General features: G+C 49.1%; 1 protein-coding gene across 7 annotated transcripts in view; it reads left to right on the top strand.

Annotated features, from left to right (window-relative positions):
* Nucleotides 1-25,323, top strand: part of ADIG (adipogenin) — a 76,670-nt gene that overhangs the window by 5,188 nt on the left and 46,159 nt on the right. For 4 of the 7 annotated variants that reach the window (XR_015139060.1, XM_086331891.1, XM_086331893.1 and 1 more), the window contains exon 2: nucleotides 1,374-1,506. Coding sequence is in view for 5 of the 7 variants with exons in the window: in XM_086331891.1 (XP_086188017.1) it covers nucleotides 1,374-1,492 (119 nt within the window). In the remaining 2 variants the exon portion in view is untranslated. Of the gene's footprint in view, nucleotides 1-1,373; nucleotides 1,631-3,068; nucleotides 3,207-4,027; nucleotides 4,414-25,323 lie in introns of those variants that run through there. The other 3 variants (XR_015139061.1, XM_086331890.1, XM_086331892.1) reach the window with 3 other exon arrangements.

The raw sequence follows: 25,323 nt of genomic DNA, 5'->3' as shown, positions 1-25,323 counted from the left end.
TTTAAAAAAGGGATTCTTTTTTTTCTTAATATATATATTTTATTGAAGTATAATTGACTTACAATGTTTCAGGTACACAGCAAGGTGATTCAATTATACATATACACAAATAATATATATGAGTATATGTATAACTTGAATATGTATATGTATATTATTTTTCAGATTATTTTCTATTATAGGTTGTTACAAGATACCAACTGTAGCTCCCTGTGCTATACAGTAAACCTTTTTACCTGTTGCATATCTATTTCTTAAATTAGAAATCTAGCATTCTATTCATACTAAATCAAACAAGTGGAATCAAAATGTCATAATTTTTTTAGTTAGGCAAAAATTCATAAGTTTTCTAAAATTAAAGGGATTCTATCATATACTTCTCTGCAGTGCCATTGATTGGGTTGGCCGAAAAGTTCACTTGGGGAAGGATGTTGGCCGACCCAATAATACACCACGGACATCCTGCAGGCAGAAAGATACAGATCTGACATGTAACAGCCTCATGACATGCCACAGGATGGAGGGGTTCTGTGGTGTGAGTGTGCCACACTTCCTCACCCAGACCTCTCATCATGGACACACACGTGGTGTCCAGGGTATTTTAGTGTGTGTGTGCTTCACCAAAGAACAGTGCTGTGAGAAAAACCACTGGACACATATACTCAGATTTTTGTTAATGAATGAACCGGTGGACCAATGGATGAGCAGGTGGGTGGGCGGGCTTATGTCTCTTCAGTGTCCCCTCCTGGACCATGCTCAATGCAGGTAGGTCATTTCTTCACCTCTAGGGTCCTTCCTCCACTTAAAAAAAATATATTTATGTATATATGTATGGCTGCACTGGGTCTTCGTTGCTGCTCAGGCGCTCTCTGGTTGAGGCAAGTGGGGGCTACACTTCATTGCAGTGCATGGGCTTCTCATCACAGTCCTCTAGGACTTGCAGGCTTTGGTAGTTACAGCATGCCGGTTCAGTAGTTGCAGCTCCGAGGCTCTAGAACTCGGGCCCAAGAGTGATGGCACATGGGCTTAGTTGCCCCATGGCATGCAGGATCTTCCCAGATCACGGATCAAACCCGTGTCTGCTGCACTAGAAGGCAGGTTCTTATCCACTATCCCACCAGGGATGTCCCAGGGTCCTCCCTCTTCTAGAAGGTTGGTATTTCACGGACCAGCCTTCTTTCTTGGTCTCTGGCCACCATTCAAGGCCTTGAAGTCTTCCTGGGAGGGCTGTCTCACGTGTCATGATTCTGCCTTGGCCCCCTGGCCTCAGATAAGGCTGCAAGGATGCCGGTATCCGGCAGGGGGCTCCTTCAGCATCAGGAATAGGAGATAAGAAGTGACCACCCAAGTGGCCTTGTCTTGTCCTTCCACAGATTCAGAGGAAAATGACTCAGATGTATGCCTCGATTGGGAGCCCTGGAGCAAAAACCCTGACGAGTTTTGCCAGGAGGAGATGCTCCACAGCCAAGAGGAGGAGAGGCCCTGCTGCTGAGCCTATTCTGCCTGGTGAGGCCCTCTGAGGGTTGGAGAGCTGGAACCAGAAGCCTCAGCGCTTCTGAAGCCTCAGCCAAAGCCTAGGGCGGCTGCCATCCTAGAAGTCTGCACCCTCCACTGTGCTGGAAAGCTTGAGGTCTCTGCCATCAAAGAACCTTCTGCCTTGTTGTGTGGGAGACCTGGTTTTGCAGGTCAAAGAACCAATCACCCTTCTCATAAGGGTTTCTTTACAAAGGTCCCCCTGCCTTTTATCTCTGTGACCTCACCTGCCACCACTCTCCTTAGAGTCTTTGCACTGGCTCTTCCCTCTGCCTGGAACCTTCTCCTCCAGACATCCCTCACCTCGGAGATCCTGCTCAAATGTCACTTTTTCAGTAGGGCCCCCCAGCCAACCTCCTTAATATTATTATCTGTCCCCCTCACTTACTTTGCTATAAAATTTCTTTTGCCATGGCACTTAACATCCCTGACATGCTCGATAACTGACATCTCTCTTCCTAAGCACCCACAGCAATGCCTGACACAATGGGGGCTCCGTAGATATTTGTAAAAGGAAGGCGAATGACATCATAACAGTAGTAATAGTAATAACGGGACTTCCCTGGTGGTCCAGTGGTTAAGACTTTGCTTTCCAGTGCAGCGGGTTTGGGTTCAATCCCTAGTCAGGGAACTAAGATCCCAGATGCCTCTGTGTCCAAAAATCCAAAACATTAAACAGAAGCAACATTGTGACAAATTTTAAAATGGTCCACATTAAAAAAAAAAAAAAAACTTTAAAAAATATAGTAATAGTAATAATAATGGCTGATAGTCACTGGGTTTTTAAGAAGTGCTAAGACCTTTGCTACGGAGAAGGCAATGGCACCCCACTCCAGTACTCTTGCCTGGGAAATCCCGTGGACGGAGGAGCCTGGTAGGCTGCGGTCCATGGGGTCGCTAAGAGTTGGACACGACTGAGCGACTTCCCTTTCACTTTCATGCATTGGAGAAGGAAATGGCAACCCACTCCAGTGTTCTTGCCTGGAGAATCCCAGGGACAGAGGAGCCTGGTGGGCTGCCGTCTCTGGGGTCGCACAGAGTCGGACATGACTGAAGCGACTTCGCAGCAGGACCCTTGCTAGGCACTCGCAAGCTCATTACAGAGTTCTAAATGAGGGAATGCGGAGTGGCAGTGCAGTTAACTGATCTGCCCGAGGATCAGAGTTCTACCCTTGCTGAGCAGGGGACACCTAGGACATCCCAATGGGATTAAATGCCACTTCTGTGCCAGTGACTCCAAATCTCTCTCGCTCTAATCTCCCTCTGAGCTCTGTTATCTGTCCACTCGAAGCCTTCTCATGGCTAAAATGAGATTCTTCCCTCCCTTTGCTATCCCACGAAGCAAAGCACAGCATCCAGTCTTTTCCCTGCTGGTCCCCATACCCACAAAGAGCACTGCCATTGGTTGGTCTAGCTGCCTGAGCTGCAAGCCCAAGAGTCAGGCTTCATGCCTTTCTTTTCCTCCTACCCACGTCCAGTCCATCAGCAACATCCTAAACGCCATCTCTTACACGTCCTCTCCTCTCTGTCCCCAGGGCCACCCCCAGGTCAGCCCGTGTATCTCACATGGAGAAAAGAGGCGGTGGCAAGAAGCAGGGACCTTCACTCAACCTCAGAGATGCTGATTCTTAACCTTGTCAGGTCATGACCTTGACAGTTGAGGGCCCTTTTCCCAGAAAACCACACACCTGGATGCGCACTCAAAGTTTTGTGTCCAGGGCCAGCTTCACAGTGGTCACCTGTGTAGTCCCACAAGGGTGCCTGTTCGGGAGAGCCTCGTGCTTTGTTTAACCTTCTGCTGTCCTCATCTTGAAATTCTCAATTTATTTTGGCCACGCCATGTGGCTTGTGGGATCTTAGTTCCCCAACCGGGGATTCAACCCCAGTCCTAGGCAGTGCAATCATGAAATCCTAACCACTGGACCACCAGGGAAGTCCTTTGAAATTCTTAATTTTTGAACAAGGGGCCCCGCATGTTCATTTTTTTAATGGGTGCCACAAATCATGTAGCCTGACCTGTTTGTGTACAATTATTGTTGGAGTATAGTTGCTTTACACTGTTGTGTTAGTTTCAGCTGTACACCAAGTGCATCAGCTCTGTGTGTACACATATCCCCTCCCTCTTGAGGCTTCGCATCCCATCCCACCCCCCGGGTCATCACAGAACACCAAGCTGAGCTCCCTCTGTTAGACAGCAGCTTCCCACTAGCTAACCTATCTCACACATGGTAGTGTATGTTGTTGTACTATTAATGGGGAGAGAGAAGGAGATTTTTGGTCTCTACCCTAGAATCCTGTCCCATTCTTTTTTTTTTTCTTTTAATGTTTAATTGGAGGATAATTGTTTTATAATGCGGTGTTGGTTTCTGCCGTACAACAATGTGAATCAACCCTAAGTATACGTATGTCCCCTCCCTCTTGAACCTCCTGCCCACCCACGTCCCATTCTCCCTTCCCACCCCTCACTTACTCTTTCATCTCCCTGTCACCCTAGATTCAGCGTTTCACTACTTCCGAGCCTGGTTTTCCTGGCGTCAGTGGGGCCGTGGCCATGGCCAACGGCGATGGGAGACTCTCCAGGGAGGGGAGAGGACTTTGGCGAGTGAGGTGCTCCCCTGTGAGCCCAGTTTGGCTCCTCCACTGATGGACACACGAACGCCTCCAGAGACCCGGCTCTTCTCTGTTACAGACGACCTCCCCAGCCCCCCAGGGAGGAGCCAGAGCTCCTCTTACACTGTGAAGACAGCATAAGCGGGCCCCCAGGGAGAAGCTGGCCAGCTGAGCTCAGAGGTCTGCGAGGGCAGGGCTGGGTCGGAGGGCGTGGGTCCGTATTAAAGAAACAAAGAGGGTTCCTGTGCTCAGGAGACCCTGATAAACCTGCTGGGCCTGATCAAGTCCACTCATTTGACAAGCTTTGGGTCGGGGGCAGCCCTGGCACCAGGGGTCGTCCTGGCACCGACTCGTGCCATCCTGACCTTTGGGGATCTGTTCCCATCTGTCCAAAGGGCTGGCAGATCATGCTCTGAACTTCTGTTCTCTCATTTCAAGCACAAATTCACTCATCTTTTTTTTTTTTTTTTGGCCACGCCACCCACATGACCTGTGATCTTAGTCCTCCAACCAGGAAGTGAATCTGGGCCCTCGGCAGTGAAAGCATTGAGTCCCAGCCACTGGACCACCCAGGAATTCCCTCAGTCTCACTCCTTGATTAGTCTTCAGGTTGATTTTAATAACAAATATTCATTTAATAACTATCACAAAAAGAAGAGCTCCCGGTTAGTGAATGCTTACTGCGTACCCGGTGCTTTCCCAGGCGTTGTTTTTATACACACGATGGTTTTTAACCCTCAGAAGCATGCAGTGAGGTAGGGTCTCTGGTTATCCCTGGTTGACAGATGGGGAAACTGAGGCATGGAGTTGTCAATCACCTTGCTCAGAGTCACACCAGTGGGGCTGGAAGGGAACCTCAGCCCTGACTCTAGTGCCAGCCCTGCTCCGCGGTGCCAGTTCTCCAGGATGGGGTGTTGGAAGAGAACATGGAGGAGACACAGAGCTCTGACCTTTCCAGAACCCCCCTGTCTCTGCACCCCCGCTGGCTACACGGAGGCAGCAGGGTTGATGGGCTGGAGATTAGGACAGACCCATGGGATCACCTGGGTGGTCCTTTGTCCCCTTTTTCTCTCTCAACCCATATCCCACCAATCCCCATAAGGCTTCTAAACAAAGGAGAGAGAATAAGTCTGAGTTATTAGAGACGGAATTACTTTTTTTGGTTCATTAAATGGGCAACTTGATTTTTTGTTACCTTTTTATTTTATATTGGAGAACGTGCTTCTGCAGGCAGGCTTGACCGTGTTCCAAGGAAGGAACAGAGCAAGGCTCCAACCCTCTGGGGAACTCCCAGAACCTCTCTGGAAAGCCCTGCAGAGAAGCCTGTCAAAGGAGCAGCCACCGTCAGCTGTGGCAAGTTGTTGTCCCTCAGGGGCAGGACCCCAGGATAATCCTCTCTTAGTTTTTTTTAGAAAGGAATTAGAGCTAGAGGATTTTAAAATGTGAGACCGCCCCATGTTCAAATAATGGCAAGCTACACTGAACTTGCTAACATTCCCGGGTTCAAATGATGGCAAATAGTAAATGTGCTCTAACATCCGCTAGGGGGAGCCACTCTGCTACTTCAAATGGAGCTTGGAGGATCCTGATCTGGTTGGGAGCATTTGTCTTTTCTGGGGTCAACGGGCAGCACTGAAATTTCCCCTAGTCACCTGAAAAATGCAGCCGGCCGCTCCCTCCCAGAAGTGCTATGTGAGAATTTCGATGCAGCCCATCTGTTCCCTCCCGACTCTTGAAAGCTTCTGTACAGTTCTCTGAGCCTTCGTGGCATAATGATGCCTCCAGCAGAGTGCCCCAGCCCTGGCTGCACAGGGGAATCAAGTGGGCAGCTCCCAATTATGCGGATGCCCACGTCCCATCTCCATTGGTTTTGGTGCCGTTGGTCTGGAGTTTTGCCCCGGCGTCAGGACTTTGAAGGATTTCCTGTGTGATTCCAGTGCACAGTCAGGGTTTAGAACCACTGGTCTTTGGGTCTGGTCTCCACACCTAGAATGCAGTTCCTTGGCCCAGCAGGTCTCCTATTTCTCTGGCTCTCACCCACCTTGCCCAGGTGAAGGGATTGCCCACAGCTGTGCTTTTCTCTATCTCCTGGCCCAGCCTCAGCTCGGATTCAGGAAACCTATATTAATTCTATTTCAAGATGTTTTCATCTGTGTTGTCTATACTTGAAAAATTCACAACCCAGAGATCAACTCTACCAGACTTACTATGTGGAAGAAAGTTGGTGAACATCACTGGACAATTCAAAGAATGAGCACCCTGCATGAAATGAACCCGTCTGGTCTTAAGGGTACCTTGAAGCCATGTAGGAAGACTGTGATGAGGCTGTGGTCCAGGGCGGAGAGTAGGGATTCTTGGACCAGGATGGTGGGAACTGGGGGGATGCAAGAGATGTATGAAGGATTGAATTATCTAGAGGTTTAGGGAGCTCAGCCTGGCACTCTGTGATGACCTAGAGGGGTAGGATAAGAGGTGGGTGGGAGGCTCAAGAAGGAGGGGATATATATATATAGTTATGACTGATTCATATTGTTGTACGGCAGAAACCAGCACAGCATTTTAAACCAAATATCTTCCAATTAAGAAAAAAAATTTTTTTAATGAAACAAAATTGTCTAGTGGCTAGTCGGATGTGAGGGCTTCCCTGGTGGCTCAGTAGTAAAGAAGCCACCTGCCAAATGCAGGAGATGCAGATTCGATCTCTAGGTTGGGAAGATCCCCTGGAGAAGGAAATGGCAACCCACACCAGTATTCTTGCCTGGGAAATCCCATGGAAAGAGGAGCCTAGTGGGCTCCTGTCCATGGGGTGGCAAAGGGTCAGACACGATTTAGCAACTAAGCAACAACAACAAATTGGATGTGAAGAGTAACAAGAAATCATTTCAGGCCCTCAGTGCACTTGAAGCGACCATCTGGTGAGACCAGGAATTCAGAAAGGAGAGCAGGGTTTATGGAGGGGAAAGAATGGGCTCAGATCACTTCCTTCACTGTGGCATCCACAAACCATAGCGCACAGCAGTTGAGAGCACTGTGTCTGGGGCTTGCAACCTGAATTTGAACCCTGGGTCTGCAGCTTGCCAGCTGGATGTGTGTAGGTGAGCCATCTACTCCTGGGTCTGTCTGCCCATCTGTAAACTGGGGACAGTAGCACTCACCCTTGACTATTTAAATGATGCCTGCACGTGTCTGGTGCTGGGCATGTAGTAGTAACAATTCGATAAACGTTGGAAACAAAATGACAACTGGAGATTGTTATTCATACTGTCCACTGAGGATCTGTGCACTTTTCTGCATATACTGCACATCAATAAAACACTGAAAACAAACACAAAATCACCTGTTAGTGATGCTCGGAACAAATTCTATGGATGTGCTGAGCACTCTTGTTTTCTGGTGGAATGAGGGATTTGTTGCTGCACTGCCTCACATGACTTTAGGACAGCGATGCCATTGGAACTGTTAGGGTTTTATTTGACTTCTTTTCTGCACCCTTGTCTGACCTCCTCAGAAAGTACACCCAAAGAAACGACTGCTCTTCCCTCATTGCTTAGCTGTCAAAACGGGGTCACAGTCCTGAATATTCATTGGAAGGACTGATGCTGAAGCTGAAACTCCAATACTTTGGCCACCTGATGCAAAGAGCTGACTCATTGGAAAAGACCCTGATGCTGGGAAAGATTGAGGGCAGAAGGAGAAGGAGACGACAGAGGATGAGATGGTTGGATGGCATCACCAACTCAATGGGCATGAGTTTGAGTAAACTCTGGGAGTTGGTGATGGACAGGGAGGCCTGGCGAGCTGCAGTCCATTGGGTCGCAAAGAGTCGGGCACGATTGAGCGACCGAACTGAACTGAACTGAACTGAACACGGGTGTGACTTGGTTCTGGGGCTTTTTAGTCTCCTCCACCTAAGTGGCCTTCCTCCTCCAGGGCCCTGGGAATCCTCCAGTCTTCACTAAGGGGCTGTTCTGTGAAGTGAGAGAACCCGCACACCTTTAAGCATTTCCATCCATTTGCCTTTCTGGCCTGAGGACAGTAGGAAGGGACCCTGAGGCGAAAACTTGGGCCCTAGGGTGGACTTCTGCTTCAGCCTGGAAAAATCACTTGCTGGGGCAATGAGCCTTAGCTAGGAAATAACTTCCTGGGGCTTTGGGTCTGAGCTCCAAGCCCATTTATTTGATCCTGGGGCTTGCACTTGAGTCTGGGAAATCACTTCTTCAGCCAAAAGTCCTGCATCCTCAGCCTCCAAACTTGCTTTCCTAAGTCAGGATTTCAGCCCCTGCACCCTAGGCCATTGCTACTGAGTGGACTGGGTCTGACCGAACAGAGGTTCGGTTCAGAAACAGATGTTCTATTTCCCTGCAGCAGCAGAGTCTGAAAGGCTGCAAGTTCAGGCTTGCAGTTGGGTCGGGGGAGGGTGGCGGGGCTGGGGAGGAACCTTCAGCATTTGGACTCCACAGACTCCAAACAAGCTGTGCAGCTCCTACAGAGAGGCAGGTGGTCCGGGGAGGCACCTATGCCTGAGGCAAGGGCTCGTGGCTGGGGAGGATGCTGCCCACAGGGCTGGTGGCCAGGCCCCATCTTGAGGCACCAGTACATGCAGAAATGGAGTATTTCCTGCCGTATCAGTAAACAAGGATGTCACAGTCACCAGCGATTGCAGCCACCACAGATGACGGGCCAGTGAGCCCTGAGGGAGCTCAGGAAGGAAAGAACACCTGCCATCTAGCAGCCGTCAGACTGCAGCCACTCCCTATACTGAGCCTTGAAGAAGTGCAAGATGTGAAAACACAGGATGCTGGCCCCAGAGAGCTGAGGTGCGTATCAAAGGAATGATTTCAGTGAGCCCAGACTCTTGAAAAGAACTTCCCATATATAGAAAAGAGCTAACTTGAGTTACCTGGTTTTCTTTAAGTTGCAATAATCTTGATGTTCAGACCACCTGTCTCTGGCTGGGGAGATTGCTGTCCAGGAAGCCTGAGGGTGGGCGTGGGCTCTGCTCTTAGTCCATGGCCCCCTTTAGGGGGCTAAATGGCCCACCTCCTCTCATCAAACTAGTGCTTCAGCCCTAAGCTCAACAAATAGATATTGCCAAGCTGTGTTTGGGGGACTGGGACAGGAAAGAGGCCCCACTGACCCCGCAGGCTCTGCCTGTCATCCCGGCGGCCTGACGTCCTCGATGAGACTTTCTGGCCAGGTCGCCTTTCTTGATGGCCCAGATGTGAAGACCGAAGGACAGCAGTGGCCGACAGCCCCAGCCCTGCGACAGGCGACTCAAGATCTGGATGTGAAAGACGCACGCAGACAAGAACAAGGCGGCGGACGGCCCCGAGTGGGTGAGTGCCCCCTACTCACCTCCACCCCCCGCCAGGTGGAAGAATAAAGGGGCAAGGGGCAGCGGGAGGGCACCTGGTGGCCCTGAGTTTGAATCCTCCGCATCTGCAAGGACTCGGGACCAGGCTGCCAGGAACGGCGCTGCCGATTGTGGCCACAAGGGGGCGCCCCGGGCCCATTGCAGCGAGCGAGGAGGCGGGGTCTCAGAAACTACCGAGGTGACCCGGCTGAGCAAGGCGGAAACGGTGCGGTGCAGCGGGGTCTTCTGGCAGCTATCACGTCTGCCCCGTTTTTAGGCAGCTCTTGTGTGCTTTGCCAAGGGTTGGGAAAGTGGGGTGTGGAGTGATTGTGGTGAGAAGCGGGCAGGAGAAAGGAAGGGACTTGTAAGAATCCTGAGTGTTCCAGGGAGGAGTCCAGAACCAAGAAGTTGGCCTTGTGCACATGTTTACGTGAACCTGTCTGCGTGGGTCTGCAGGTGCCCTGCACGCACTCCTGTTGTGTATGAGCATGAACGCATGTGCACACATGTTTCTGTGCCTGTGTTAGTGTGTGCACCCTTTGGGGAACATTGTGTATGTGGCCATGATATGATCCATGCACATAACTGGTGTGGATATGTATGTGTGCATCTTGTATTTTGAGCGTGGGTCTTTGTGAAAGTGGACGTGCATGAGTGTTTACACACACACATTTGAACTCCAGGCATGCATGTGTGTGTTCATGTTTAAGAATCTTTCTCTCTCTGCAGACTCCCTGAGTAGCAAAGATCCGGTGGCCTGGCCGATCAAAGATCCCCTGGAAGTGGCCCTGTTCTCGCACACTAGAGTGGCCCACGTCCTCAGGCAGGTTCACAGAGTGCTTCAGCCCTGGATCACAGGGTCAAGAAAGCAGAGAGGACACGGACAGCTTCCCCTTACCCCTTACAGGAGCCTCTCCCCTGTAGGGAAAGGGGTGCAGGTACTGGGAGGGATCAGCACCTTGAAGCTGAAGGCCATTGAGGGGAGTTGTGCAGGCGTGGGCCATTCCCTTTCTGGGGAGATCTGAACTGGGTTCTCCAGCCTTCTTTGAGAACTTCTTGGCTCCAAATCATAATGATGATAGCCATCATTCATTCATTCATTTGACAGGTATTTAATGAATGCCTACTCTTGACCAGGCACCATGTGGAATGCTAGAATCACAATGAAAAGGACAGGGGCCCTGGACCTACAAGTTCACAGCCCTGTGGAAGAGATAAGACATGAGTCAAATAGCCATGGAGTAAATATCAAGTTACAAAGTATATTGGGTTGTGTAAGAGATATAAGGAACAATGGGAATGTAAATCAAGTATAGTATAGTATGGCGTAGTCTGGAGAATGAGGCAAGGCTTCCAGGCCCTGAAAACTGCAGGTGCAAAGGCCCTGAGGCAGCAGGCCACGAGCTGAGAGAGGATCCGTGGGGATAATCTGCAACTGTCACCCCAGGATGTAAGAAACAGCTTGAACTCTCAGGAGCCCGCTGATAGAACTGGCACGAAGGACTCCTGGACTGTCAGTTCTTAGCAAGTATCTAGCCCAGTTCCTCTTGTACAGATGGGAAAACTGAGGCTCACAGAGGGGAAGAGCCTTGCCCAGAGCTGCACAGCAAATTGGGGACAGATTTTGGAATTGAACTTGGGATAGCCATAATTATCGTATGATAATTATATGATCATTTTATACTAATTATAATTAACATAATACTCATTCAATATTCATAATCCATCTTGACTCAGAATTTGCCCCTAACTGCCCCTTCCAGGCCTGGGCTCCATACTCAGTGGTTGGTCTTACTTCCTCTAGAAGAACTAGCTGCTTGCTTCTCTCTGTCTTATAGCAACAGGTTCGTAAGTCGGTCAACATCTTCCTCTGTGAAGTCAGAGAGAATATCAGTAAGTGCTTTGATGGGAATGGGTCTGAGCCCAGGTCCCTGGGAGCTGTTTGACTTTGAGGACTCACCGGGCCCCTCTGGAGAAGGCCAGAGTCCACCCTGGGATGAATCTCTCCCTCAGGCCTCTGTCTGCTGTGAAACAAGGTAGATCCTTGCTGTGAGGTCAAGGTTCAGTTTGTGCATATCTAAGGATTCTGTCCTGGGGTTTGGAGTTTTGCCTGGAGCTGGCTTCAGGCAAGGAGGGGGCAGAAATTTTTGTTTAGTGTGACAGCTCTTAGCACCTCCAGTGAAACTGATGTCTCTGGGCCAGGCTAGCTGAAGCCGACCTTCTCTGGAGCCAGTGGCTGTGGATTCCTTAAGGAATTCTACATGAGCACAGGCAAAGTCGTGAACAAAAATCCATGCAGGTCTAAGTCCACAAGTGGTGTTGGCGTACAGCAGTCCTGGGGTGGGAGCCACTGTAGGGAGTGCACGGGAGTGGGGGCTCAGCTTGCATGAGCGCAGGCAAAGTTTGCCCCAGTCACCAGAGCTAGCCCTCAGATAAAGGGATATAGATGCTCTTCTCTGCTCCTGCTATCATCTTGGTCCAAGCCTCTGTCATTGTGATCCTTTTGACGATGGCGATGGTGATGATAATGGTGGTGATAATGATGGTGGTGGTGATATGATGGTACTAAGTCTCAGTGGCTTCAATGCTTAAAAAAAAAAATGGCCACTCTGCGTGACATGTGTGGTCTTAAGTTCCCCAACCAGGGATCGAACCCCTGCCCTCTGCAGTGGAGGTGCAGAGCCTTAACCACTGGACCACCAGGGAAGTCCCTTCTATGCCTTTTCACTACTCTTTCTCCTTGCCCTCCTGTCTGTCCCCTGTACAGCAGCCATGGTGACCCTTGTAAAACAAAAGCTCAACTCTACAAAAAGCCCTCTTACTGAAAACCTTGCAGAGAGATGCCACACCACTTCAAGTATCAATAGTATCCGAGCCGCTCACCCTGGGCCGTGAGGCCCGTCTGTTGTTCTGCTGCCTCTTCACCCACTCTACCAGCCTCGCAAGCTTCCTTTCCATTCCTCAGACGTACCAGGTTCATTCCTGCTTTGGGACATCTGCATGTACTGTTTTCTCCTCCCAGAACATTCTCCCTTCAGCTACTCTCACAGCCAGCTCCTTTCAACTCCAGGTCTCAGCTCACATGCCACTTCCTTCCAGAGGCTTTCTCTGACCATCTTATTTGAAGTTGCGTGTGTGCTGAGGCACTTCAGTTGTGTCTGACTCTTTGCGACCCCATGGACTGTAAACCGCCAGGCTCCTCTGTCCATGGGATTCTCCAGGCAAGAATACTAGAATACATGGGTTGCCGTGCCCTCCTCCAGGGAATCTTCCCACCCCAGGGATCAATGCTTCCTCTCTTTCTCTTTCTCACCACCTTAATTAATTTTCTTCTTAGCTTTTATCACTACCCGAAATTATCATACTTAATTCTTTCTCATCTGAGACCCTGACTGGGATGCAGCCTCATGAAAGCAGAGACCATGTGGGGCTTTGTCCACCTTTGTGGATATAATGGTGCAGAGTATGTGCTCAATAAAAATCTGCTTGCTGAATGAACAGATACATGAGTCCCTTCCTGCTCCTCTGTCGGTGTCCTCCGGAAACTGCTGTCTTCGCCACCTGAGTTAACTGATCTCCCTGGTGTGACGTGTGAGAATGAGGAAACGCACCTGAAGGACCTGTAGCGAGTGCTCATCCAGGGCTGTCATTATTATTAATTACCAACGAAAGCCAGGCGGCCTGCGATGGTAATGAATGATATTATCTCCCCCATCTGCGCTGGTCCATGGCACACCTCACTCCCTCATTAACAAGGCTGGGATGCCAGGGAGCTGTGTGGTTGGAGGGAGGATCCTCCTGCCTTAACCTTGGCAGGAGGAGGGGCACATGCCTCGGTGGGTGCTGGGAACCCAGGCGTGGCTGCACTGACTTTGCCCATCAGCCATCAGCGGAGGAGCCCAGTTTAATCACATGTCAGTTTCCTCATTCATCTTCTGCGCTATCCGAGGCCTCATCTTTCCTCACCCTCTGGCGTCATGGTGATTGATGACCTCACACCAGCCCAGCTGCTAGGTTAGCACAACTCACAGTGGGTACCCAGCCTCTCAGGCCTCTTTGCAGCCTGGGGCTCACTGGGCCTGGAATCATGTTTCTTTTAAGGAGCCCTGTTACGGACTGAATTGCATCACCCACCCACTCCCACCCCCAATTCATATGATGAAGCCATAACTCTCAAGATGACTGTATTTGGAGATCAGGTTTTAAGAAGGTAATTAAGGTTAACCAAGGTCATAAGGGTGGGGCCCTGATCCGATAAGACTGGTGTCCTTATAAGAAGAGACACCAGTGCTCTCTCTCTGTCCATTGGGCACAGAGAAAAAGCCAGGTGAGGACATAATGAGGAAGCAATAATTTGCAAGCCAGCAAGATAGTTCTCACCAGAAACCAAATTTTCTAGCACCTTGACCTTGGATTTCTAGTCCCCAGGGCTGCGAGAAAGTAAACATCTATTGTTTAAGCCCCCAGCCTGTGGTATTTTGTTGTGGCAGTAGGAAGAGACTAAAACAAGCCCTTGCAGCCTCCAGCTTCTGAGGTGGGAGGACGGATGACCTCCAATGAGTGAGGTTCCTCCGGCAAATGGTGTAAATGACCCCTGAGCAGAGGAGGAGATGTCTCACCTGGCATTCAGGTGAATGCTTCCCCGGAGTGGCAGCGCTGAAACGGGGCCACCATGGGCCTGGCTGGTAGATAGGGCTCCAGTCCAACTCCATGGGATTGCAGGTAACTTGCCCAAGAGAGAGATTCTTGTGCTATCGCTACACCACAGAGAGTGGGGAGGATGAAATGAGGTAGTCTGCAGTCACTTGGCAATGACATTAAATACCCACTGTGATCCCAGCCCTGGGCTACGCTGGGGCCAGGGTAATAAATAGGATGAGTCTCAGCCCTCAGGGCACTCACAGACTATTGAGAGAGACACACTAACTTAGGAACAAATGATCTCACATTGTGATCAATTACTGAGAAAATGAGGCAGACAAGAGAGATGGTGGGGGGAGGGGGAGAGAGACAGAATGGGGTGGGAACGGGGTGGGAACGTGAGTGGATCTTTGTTTTGAGAGGCCAGAGAAGAGTCTTAGCTTTGGGGCCCCTAGAAACAGATTCCGAGCCAAGAGCTGGAGAGCAAGTATTTGGGAGGTGGTCCCAGGAAGACCCAGTGAGAGCAGAGATCTGAAATGGGGAAGGGCCAGAGCCAGTGAAGGGTGCATTTTTTGAGCAGGTTAGGGCCATGACCAGCTGTGTAGGGTAAGAGAGTTAGAGAAGGCGAGGTTCAGAAAAAGAAGAGATGGGCACTTTACAGGAACATCACCTTTAATGAGGCGGAGAGGCAGCAGTCAGATTAGTGAGCTGCTGCACTAACCCAAGAAAATAAGTATATATAGGCATATATGTGGAAAGCTACTATCTTAAGGGGGCCTGTTCTTCAAGGTTGTTCGGAGTCGTTTTCTCTTAAACGGCTTGGGCAAGGAATTTTGGAGACCGGCTAGACGCTGGACTGGCTGGGAGCTGGGCGTAATCAACCTTTATGTCCATTTTTTTTCTTCAGGTGAGAGAGTTCTTTGTTTTGCATAGAATGGTGGGGAGGACCTGGAGGAGAGTTTTAACTCCAGGCTATTTTGATTCATGTAACTTTTCTTCAGGCTGGGGGCTAAATGCTGCAGGGATTTCTGGGAAAATGTGTAGATGTACCTCTAATGCAGGCCAACCAAGGAGCAAAGAGGATGAAGTATTATCCACTGATTCTTCTTTGATGGGTTGAGTGTTCCTCCCAGGGGTATTAACTCCCTAGCTCGTCCATGTACTCCAAGGCTGGGCATCTTCCTGTGTCAGAGAAAGATCCCGGGCAGAGAGAGTCCTGGGTGTTGACAATCGGAAGCCATCGTGGTTGGCGCCAAGCGGCGTAGGTGGGGCTGATGTGCGTGGAGTGTCTGCTACCAAACACCTCTCTGAGGAGATCATGCTGGAACCCACATCAAAATGATGAGAAGAGACCAGCCATCGGACTAGTCAGGAGAAGAGGTCTGTCGGTAGAGGGAAGGAAATGTGTCAGCCGTGGCCATTGTTGCTGGAGCATTGCTTGCCAGGGCAGCTAGGCCAAGAGATGGATGAAACTCCCTCCCAGAGTTTCCCCAACCCTCCCTCCTCACCCTCTTCATGCAGGCTCCTCCCACCCTTTGTCCTCAGCTGCAGCAGAGTCACTCCACCCTGTCCCCCTGCTCCTCCTCTGCTCCCCATGTTGGCCCCACATTTTCTGAACTTACTCTGTCTCTTCTTTGGCCCCAGAGCCTTAGCTCGTGCTGTTCCCTGTTCTGAGAATGCCCTTCCACCCCATTTCTGCCTAAGGAAAACCACCAACATGCAATCAACAAAAATTTCTGTTGAGAGCCAGACACTGAGGATGGAGCACTGAATCAGCACAGACCTTCATCTCAGAGTTTACAGCCTAGTGAAGGAGGAAAGAAGTTAAAATGATGCCTCCCACAAATTGCTATTTGCTGATTATCGTGGTTTTGCTAATTACAATTGTGGGGAGTGAGATGAAAGCGAGGGGAAATGGACTAGCTCTGAAGTTTTCCAGGAGGCTGAACTTGAAAGATGAACAGTGAGAGGTAGAAGACCACTCTGGGCAGGAGGAACAGTGTGTGTTAGGCTCTGAGTGGAGGAGATCCTGAAAGGCTGGTGTGGCTGGAGCTGAGAGAGGTCAAGGGGACAGTGGGCAGTCTGGGCAGAGATGGAACTGGATCCAAAGGGATTTGGGAAGACCGGAAGGGTTTACTAATTTATTTATTTAAAAAAAATTATTTATTTTTATTTTTGACTGTCTTGGATCTTAGTTGCGGTATACAGGATCTTTTGTTGTGGTGGGCGGGCTTAGTCACCCCCTAAGGCAGTATTAGTTCCCTAACCAGGGATTGAACTTGCATCCCCTGCCTTGGACTACCAGGTAAGTCCTGACTGGAAGGGTTTAAATCTACCAGATCAATGGCCTGAGAATTCTGAGACCATTCCCAGATTTGCTCTTAGCAAATCTACTTTTGGCCCCAATGCCCTGGCATGGGATGTCAGTTGGTCTGCTCTGGGGGATGGCTACTGCCCCAGGCCCTTTCAAAGAGTCCCATATATTCTTCCAGACCTTCATTGAAGTCCTTCCTCTCTGGGAAGCCTTCTAACCTTGAAATCAGAAGAGATCTCACCTCCCACGTCCTCCCCTCCCCACACTTGGCTCTTGGCATCTTAGGGGCACTAGTGTGAAGGGGAAAGTTCTTCTGGGGGCAGGGCAGCCCAGGCTCAGCGGGAAGGGGGCTGGGGGGTGAAGGCCTGGTACCTTGCTGTGGGCAGGTGAAAGTGTTAGTTGCTCAATTGTGTCCAACTCTTTGCCACCCTACAGACTGTAGCCCGCCAGCCTCCTCTGTCAATGGGATTCTCCAGGCAAGAATACTAGAGTGGGTTGCCATTCCCTTCTTCAGGGAATCTTCTTGACCCAGGGATCGAATCCCAGTCTCCTGCATTGCAGGCGGATTCTTTACATTCTGAGCCTGCAAACTCTCCTCCTGTACCTCCCAGAGTCCACACCCCTGCTTGCCCCTCACACCTGGATCTTGCAGGATATGTGCCATCGTGCTCTATAAGGGACTTCATCCACAGACTTGGTAGGGGACGGTCTCTTGTCCTGATTGTCAAGTCTGGGTGGGGAACAAGCAGACATCCACTGCTGTGCTTTGCACGTCCCTGGAACCAAGGCTAGGGTGGTAGAAATGAAAGATTCCTGGCAAACCCATCCTGCTGCTCCCTGCCCCCTCCGTGGGCTGCTCAGAGAGTGGGAGATGCCTTCTATTGAGAACCCTCTTCCCACCCCAGCCACTTTGCCTTCTCGGGGAGGGGTTGGGGAGCCACTTTCATTGTCCCTGAACACTGGCTGGCAGGGGGCCCAGGGAGGGGGCTCCCCAATAGCGAATCTGCAGCTGCCTGTCTTTAAGGTAAAATTACCGTAATTACTCCAATTACCAAATCCATCAAGAGCTTTGGACTGAGGAGGCCGGTACAATCAGTTCTGAGGAGTGTGAGTCACGGGGGTGGGGGCACAAATTGCAGAGAGGGTGGCGGTTAATGTTAGAGCAGGCCCTTGACTGAGGTGGGGGTGGGGAAGTGCAGAGAAACCGTTAGCCAAACCCCACTTTGCTCTCTCAGTGAGATTTTTCTCCTACATTGGAAAGAAATTCAAAATAAAACTGGCTCCTCCTTTCACAGAACCCCCCAACACCTCATGGCCAACTGACTTGGTTCGTCTTTACCTTCTATGAGAGTTAAAAGGAAAAAATAAAAATGAACCAAAGCAAAGTAAGAACAGCAACTGGTATCTCATAGGATCTTGTTCTGGGCCAAGCCCTGTGCAAAGAGCTTTTCAAGTTTCGTCCTTTCCAACCCCCTGGAGCACGTTCAGTCCATCTTACAGATGCGGGCATTGTGTATTTCCTCTCGGCCTGGATGCTCCAGACCCCAGACCCTGGGCGTGGTTTGCCTCTGCGCCCCTCATCCCTGCCATGTCTGTTCTGGTAAATCTGCTCTTTAAAAAAATAAGTATTCATTTGTTTTTGAATGTATCGAGTTCTAGTTACAGCACACAAGATTTTAATTGTAGCTCATGGGCTCAGTAGTTCCCCTGAGGCACGTGGGATCTTAGTTCCCGACCAGGGATTAAACCCTCATCCCCTGCATTGGAAGGCAGGTTCTTAACCACCAGGGAAGTCCCTAAATCTGCTCTTGGCACACACTCAAGAGATACTGTGAAGGAAAGGAAGTACCAGTTTGGCAGACTTGGTGGAATACTGGGAAAATCAGCTGACTGATCAGGCCCCTTTAAATCAGCCCATCTCCTCCCTCCCTGACTTCTCCATCCAACTGGCAGCCTGGACTTCGGGGCCCGGAGCTCCCAAGGGGTCATTCAGTGTGGACAATGACCTTGACCACCAGGCTCACCCGCTGAGACAGAAAGGTGACCCTGATCACCCATGCTGATGATTTCAGTGCTGTGGAGTTGTGTGTATTTTAACACTACTCACAATATACACATAAAATGTACCCATTTTAGGGGTACAGTTCAGTGACATGAAGTACATTCACATTGTTGTACAGTCATCATTGCCATCCATCCCCAGAAATTTTCATCTTCCCAAACAGAAACTCTGTGTCCATTAAATGGAAACTCCCTGTTCCCCTCTCCCTCCAGCCCCTACCAGTAACCATCGTTCTAGCTTCGGTCTCTGTGAATTTGACTACTCTAGGTGCTTCGTCTAAGTGGACTCATGCAATGCTTGTTCTTCTGTGTCTGGTTTATATTACTTAGTGCAACGTCTTCAAGGTTCATCCATGTTGTAGCACGTGTCAGAATTTCCTTTCTTTTAAAGTCTGAGTAATATTCCTTGTATGCATTGACTACATATCGTTTATTTGTTCATCCATTGATGGACTTTTGGTTGTTTCCACTTTTTGGCTATTGTGAATAATGTTGCAATGAGCATGAGTGTCTGAGTCCCTGTTTTTCATTGTTTGGGATATAGACCTGGAAGTAGAATTGTTTATTCATATGGTTATCCTATGTTTAATTTTTTTTTTTTAAGAAACCGTCATCCTGGTGTTTCTACTTTATGACAACTAAAAATTACCCCCCAGAATGATGTTAACTGTTGCATGATTATTTCCCCCATACTCTGAACAAAAGGGACATTCCAAGAAGGGGTGCTCTCTGGTACTCTGCCAGGCTACTCATATGCCCCTTTGAAAAGCATGGCTACTGTTCATGGATTTATTTATTAATTCCACAAATGTTGACTGGGTACCATCTGTGTGTCAGGAGCCCCACTACATTCCAGGGAGATAATAGGAAACTGGACACGATATCAGACTGCAGGGCTTACAGCCTGTTTGGGAGGCAAGTGTCGGAGGCACAAAGGCCCAGAGTCCTTCTCAGAGCCCAGACCTGGAGACAGAGTCTCAGCCCGCAGCGGTGGGGCTTCGTGGTGGGCTGGCCCAGACCCCAGTGTCCCTTCTCTTCCCTGGGTCTCAGCTTTATCATCTGTGAAATGGAGGTGACCCGTCTCCCCACTCCCCACTTCACTGACTTGGCAACATGGGACTCCAGCGCTCTCGTTCTCTTTTATTTTTAAAAATAATTTAATTAATTAATTAATTTTTGACTGCACTGGGCCTTTATTGTGGTGTGTGGGCTTCTCTTTGCGGTGGCTTCTCTTGTGGAGCACAGGCTCTAGAGTCTGTGAGCTTTAGTAGTTGCGGGACTTGGGCTTTGTCGCCTCACAACATGTGGGATCTTCCCAGACCAAGGACTGAACCACAGAATTTGTCCCCTGCCTTGCAAGGCTGACTCGTAACCACTGGACTGCCTAGGAAATTCCTCTCATTCTCTTTAAAATCCCTTCCAGCTCCATGGATCAGGAAGAGAATTATCACGCCCATTGCAATGACAGGCAGACTGAGGTTTATTGAGGCAGAGCCTGTCCTGAGTCCTTAGCAGGGTCTTTCTTCAGCAGTCTCCCCCTGCATATCTCCTCTCCTGCTCCCAGTCTTCCCTCAGCCTGTGGGGCACCACCCACTCCTCTAACTGGGCTCCTGCTGAAGGTTGGTGTATCCTGGCCTCTGAGGGCAAAGATGGGGGATAGTCCTTCCCAGGAACCTCCCAGGCCTCCTCCCCTTTCCTTGCTTTCTTATCCCTGGCAGGGACCCCCAGGCTCCAGCTGGGGCATCAGTTCCCACAATTCTGGAGCTGAAAGTCCAAGATCAAGCTGAGGCACATTTCGTTTCTCCCGAGGTCCCTTTCCTAACCTTGCAGATGGCTGCTTTCTTGCTGCGTCCTCGCGTGGTCTTTCCTTCCTGCCTGTCCATCCCCACTTGTCTCTTCCTCTCCTTATAAGGACATCAGGCGTTTATGGCCTAATTTAACCTTCAGTTCAGTTCAGTTCAGTCTCTTAGTCATGTCTGACTCTTTGCGACCTCGTGGACTGCAGCACGCTAGGCTTCCCTGTCCATCACCAACTCCCAGACCTTGCTCAAACTCATGTCCATTGAGTCGGTGATGCCTTAATTGCCCCTTTTATGTCCGGTCTCCAAATACAATCACGTTGGTGGTTAGGACTTTAACCACTGAATTTTCAGGGGGTGGGGTACAGACATGATTCAATCCATAACAATGACTCAGTAATTAAAAGGGAGACATTAATGATAAATAAGAGAAGTCAGACAAAAAATGTACACACTGTATGATTCCCATACAAAATGCTAGAAAAGTGAAAACACGTTTACAGTGACAAAAAGCACTTCAGTGGCAGCTGGTGCAGAGGGATGGGCGGGAGACTCCGTGGGGGGCTTGACTGCAAAGGGCAGGCGGGAACTTTCTGGGGTGATGAGACTGTGGCATCTTTTTTTTTTTTTTTGGTCTCACTGCACAGCATGTGGGATCTTAGTTCCTTGACCAGGGATCAAACCGTTAGAGATTGAATCCGAGCCCCTGGCATTGGAAGAAAGAATCTTAACCACTGGACCACGTGGGAAGTTCTAAAAATGTTGCCTCTTGACTAAGGTAGTGGCTGTATGGATGTATCCATTTGCCAAAACTCGCTGACCTATAAACTGAGACTGGTGTATGTTTTATTGTATGCACATTATGCCTCAATAAAATAACAGATGTCAAACCCTATCTCAAAGGGTTAAAAATAAGGTTCAAGTTAGGTGGTTGTTCAGAGTAGATGAGTTAATGTCTGCAAAGTGCTTAGATTGGAGCCCAGCACAGAGTAAGTGTGCAAGTAAATGGTAACCATGGTAACCTGAAAACAAGACTTTTGCTCAGTAAATGGGGCAAGAGAGAGAAATAAACAGAGGGCATCCAGAGGCAGGGGGAGGGGGCGAGGGGCTGAGGAGGGAGGAGGAGAAAGGCAGGGGCTGTGAACATTGTCCCCTGCTGACCCAGGGGTTATGCCCTTTTCACCTGTCAGCATCTTCTGGGCTCTGGGGACCAGCCACGGGCCACTCAGCCCCTGCTGTGTCCCTAGCCTGCCCTTCTTCGTTCATTCATTCATCCACTGAACACGCGCACTGGAGTACCACCCATTACAATACCAGGGATCAATAGCTGCTTCTATTTTACGGAGTATGTTATGGGTGTGGGACACTGCTCAGCGCTGGACGGTTTAGGATGAGCTGATATTCAACTGGTTTTCACTCACAGAAAAGCAGTTTGTGGTTAAACCAAATACATGATCACGTTCTATTCTCATGACACATCTGTTGAGATATTATTCTCCTTTTTTTTGTGGCTGAGAAGGTTGATGTTCAGGGAGTTGAAGTGGTTGGCTCAAGGTTCCACAGCTATATAAGTGGTTGGATTTGAATGCAGGTCTGACTCGGAAATCCTTATATTACATGGTCTTTGTCCTCAAAGTGTCGATCCAGTGAGGAGATGAACACATTAAATATGTCTCCCTGGGTCTCCCCCTGAGGATTCCTCCCTGAGTCCCTATACAGGCTTCTCTCTGCTCCTTAGACTCTGGGGATGAGAGTCCTTGGTCCTCTGAGGATGCCAAGGCCCTTCCTGCCCGCCCCCTTCTCCCTTGCCCACTGGGACATCCCCTCCCTGCCTGGCCTGCCTCTCCCTGGGCCTTGGGGGGCTTGTTGTGTGGGCAGAGCAGGCTGAGCCCCGGCTGCTGCAGTGTTTGTGTTCTTCTGCTGCCGCAGGAGGTGTCCCCATTCTGCCCATCTTGTCCTCACTCTGGGCCAGGCCCTCACAAGCCTTGCCCTCTTTCCAGCCTCCATCTGAGTTTGTGTTTGTCTTTAATTCACAGCTCATTAGCAGATCAAAGAAGACAAGGATGCCCTGTGTCCAAGAGACCCCCAGGCAGCCCCCTCCTTACACTCTGCAATGCCCTCCTCCTTGGCAGGAGGCAAGGGACTCCCCTGGTTGCTCTTTGTGAAGCAAGAGAGAGGCCAGACTCCCCCATCCATAGCTGGGCCAGAAACTGAGCTGGTGGGGGGCTGAGGCTAGGGTGCTGGGAGGCAGCATCAGCCGCCTCCTCCAGAGCCTGTGCGGGACAAGGACAGTTAATTCCTCTGGTGTTATCAGCTGGGCACAGGCACTGGTTGCATAGCAACCCAGATTGCTCTCTGTCTCCAGTGCTCAAAAAAAAAAAAAAAAAAAAATCAGCATTTTCTCCAATTCCACATCAACAAGATAGAAATGGGCCAGGGGCAGCCTTGACTCCCTGCCCCCAAGTGTGACTAATTTCCAGGGAGCTTCTACCCGTACCCTTTGGTGGGGTCCCCACCCTTAAGGCCTGCACCTCCTTCGTCCCTCCCACATACCAGGATGGGTGTAGGAATCCACCAATCACCCTGCAGTAGCATGCAGTTGGGTCAGGACCTAAGTCTGGGTTTGTGCAAGGAAACGTGAGGCAGGCCTGGGATCTGGGTTACAGGATGAATTGCAAGAGCCCCAGCCAGTCCTGGCAATAACATCAATTCATTCATTCACTTAAAAAATATTGATTGCGGGAGGGGACATTTGTACACCTATGGCTGATTTATATGATGTTTGACAGAAAACGACAACATTCTATAAAAAAATTTTATCCTTCAAATAAAAAATAAATTAATTAAAAAAAAACCATCTTGATTGTGGACTTCCCTGGTGGTCCACCGGTTAAGAATCTGCCTGCCAATGCAGGAGATGCAGGTTTTGTCCCTGGTCTGAAAACTAAGATCCCACGTGTCTTGGGGCAACTAAGCCCATGCCCCACAACTACTGAGCCTGTGCTCTAGAGCCTGTGTTCTGCAACAAGAGAAGCCACCACAACGAAAAGCCCTTGGGTCACAGTGAAGCGTAGCCTCTGCCTCTGCAAGTAGAGAAAGCCCACAACAAAAGACAGCACAGTCAAAAATAAATTGGAAAATTAATTGCTTAAAAAGAAATACTTATTGAGCATCTGTTGTTGTTGCTTAGTCACTAAGTCATGTCTGACTCATTGCGACCCCATGCATTGTAGCCCGCCGGGCTCCTCTGTCCATGGGATTTCCCAGGCAAGCATACTGGAGAGGGTAGCCATTCTCTTCTCCAGGAGATCTTCCTGATCTAGGGACTGAACCCTGGTCTGCTGCATTGACAGGCATGTTCTTTACCACTGAGCCGCCATTATTGAAGACCTTATTGAGCATGTACTGGATACCATAATCTTAAACGCTACAGATTTGATGGCTCAAAAATGGTGCAAATTTTTTGCCACTCCTCTCCTGGAGAAATAGAGTCTATTTCCCTTCTTCTTAAGTCAGCGCTGATTCTATGGCCCATTTGACCAGTAGTATGTGACGGGAGTGACACTGTGTAGCTCTGAAACTGGATCCTAGGAGATCAACAGCTTCTGCCTTTGTCACTTGAAATGCTCCTTCTTGGAATCCAGCCACCATGATGTGAGGAAGCCCGAGCAGCTACGTGGAAAGACCCTCCTGAAATCTGTATCATTTGCCAGCCATGTGAGAAGGCCATATGATGGCATGGGAAGCTGAAGAAGCATCCAGCTGAACCCTACCAAAGCTTTAACCCACAGAATGATGAGCAAGTAAAACCATTGTTGCTTGAAGCTAGTACTTTTTAAAATTTAATTTTTATTTTATATTTGAGTATAATATGATTTGGGCTTCCCTGCGGGATCAGCTGTAAAGAGTCCACTTGCAATGCAGGAAGCACAGGAGATGTGGGTTTGATCCCTGGGTTGAGAAGATCCCCTGGAGGAAGGCATGGCAACCTACTCTGGCATTCTTGCCTGAAGAATCCCATGAACAGATTGGGCTACAATTCACTGGGTCACAAAGAGTCAGACTCGAATGAAGTGACTGGGCACACACACACATAATTGATTCATTGTATAATGTTGTGTTACCTTCAAGTGTACAACAGAGTGATTCAGTTATACATACACATACAACCATTCTTTTTCAGATTCTTTTCCCACATAGGTTATTACAGAATATTGAGTAAGTGCCTTGTGCTATCCAGTAGATCCTTGTTGATTACCTATTTTATATATAGTAGTGTGTATATATTAATCCAAACTCCTAATTTATTTCCCCACATTTGCCCTTTGATAATCATAAGATTATCTTTAAAGTCTGAGCCTGTTTATGTTTTATAAATAAGTTCATTCATATCATCTTTTAAGATTCTGCATATAAGTGATATCTTATGATATTTGTCTTTCTCTGACTTATTTCACTTAGTATGATAATCTCTAGGTCCCTCCATGGTATTGCAAATATCAATATTTCATAACTTTTTTGGCTGAGTAATAGTCCATTGTGTCTATATATATACCACATCTTCTTTATCCAATCCTCTGTCAGTGGATTTCAGTTGCTTTTGTGTCTTGGCTATTGTAAATAGCGCTGCAGTAAGCATTGGAGTGCATGTATCTTTTCAAAGTATAGAGTTCTCCAGAAGCTAGTAAGTTTTGGAGCAGCTTATTAGGCAGTAATAACTGAGACACTAGGAAAACTTGCCTTTTTTCTTTTTTTTTTCTAAACTTGCTTTTTTTCACTCAGAGACTCCCAGATAACAACAACATGGCTTAGGTATCTGATGTTGCTGGGCCTTGTGCTAAGCTCCAAAGTAAAAGTCCACTCAAAAGAGTTGAAGTCTAAATTTCTGTATGGCTGAGAGTATCACGAGGTGGCAGGGATGCAGGAGAATGGAACCAGGAGCTGAGACAGAAGCAGGTAATGAATAGAAGTAATTTGTAATTAGAGGAGTCAAGAGAGGCAGTGAGGAAGGC

The sequence above is a fragment of the Bos grunniens genome, chromosome 13, assembly GCF_055505025.1.
Source record: "Bos grunniens cultivar Pamir isolate PY7600 chromosome 13, Bosgru_T2T1.0, whole genome shotgun sequence".
Classification (NCBI taxonomy): domain Eukaryota; kingdom Metazoa; phylum Chordata; class Mammalia; order Artiodactyla; family Bovidae; genus Bos; species Bos grunniens.
This window is presented reverse-complemented; position numbering and strand designations above follow the sequence as displayed.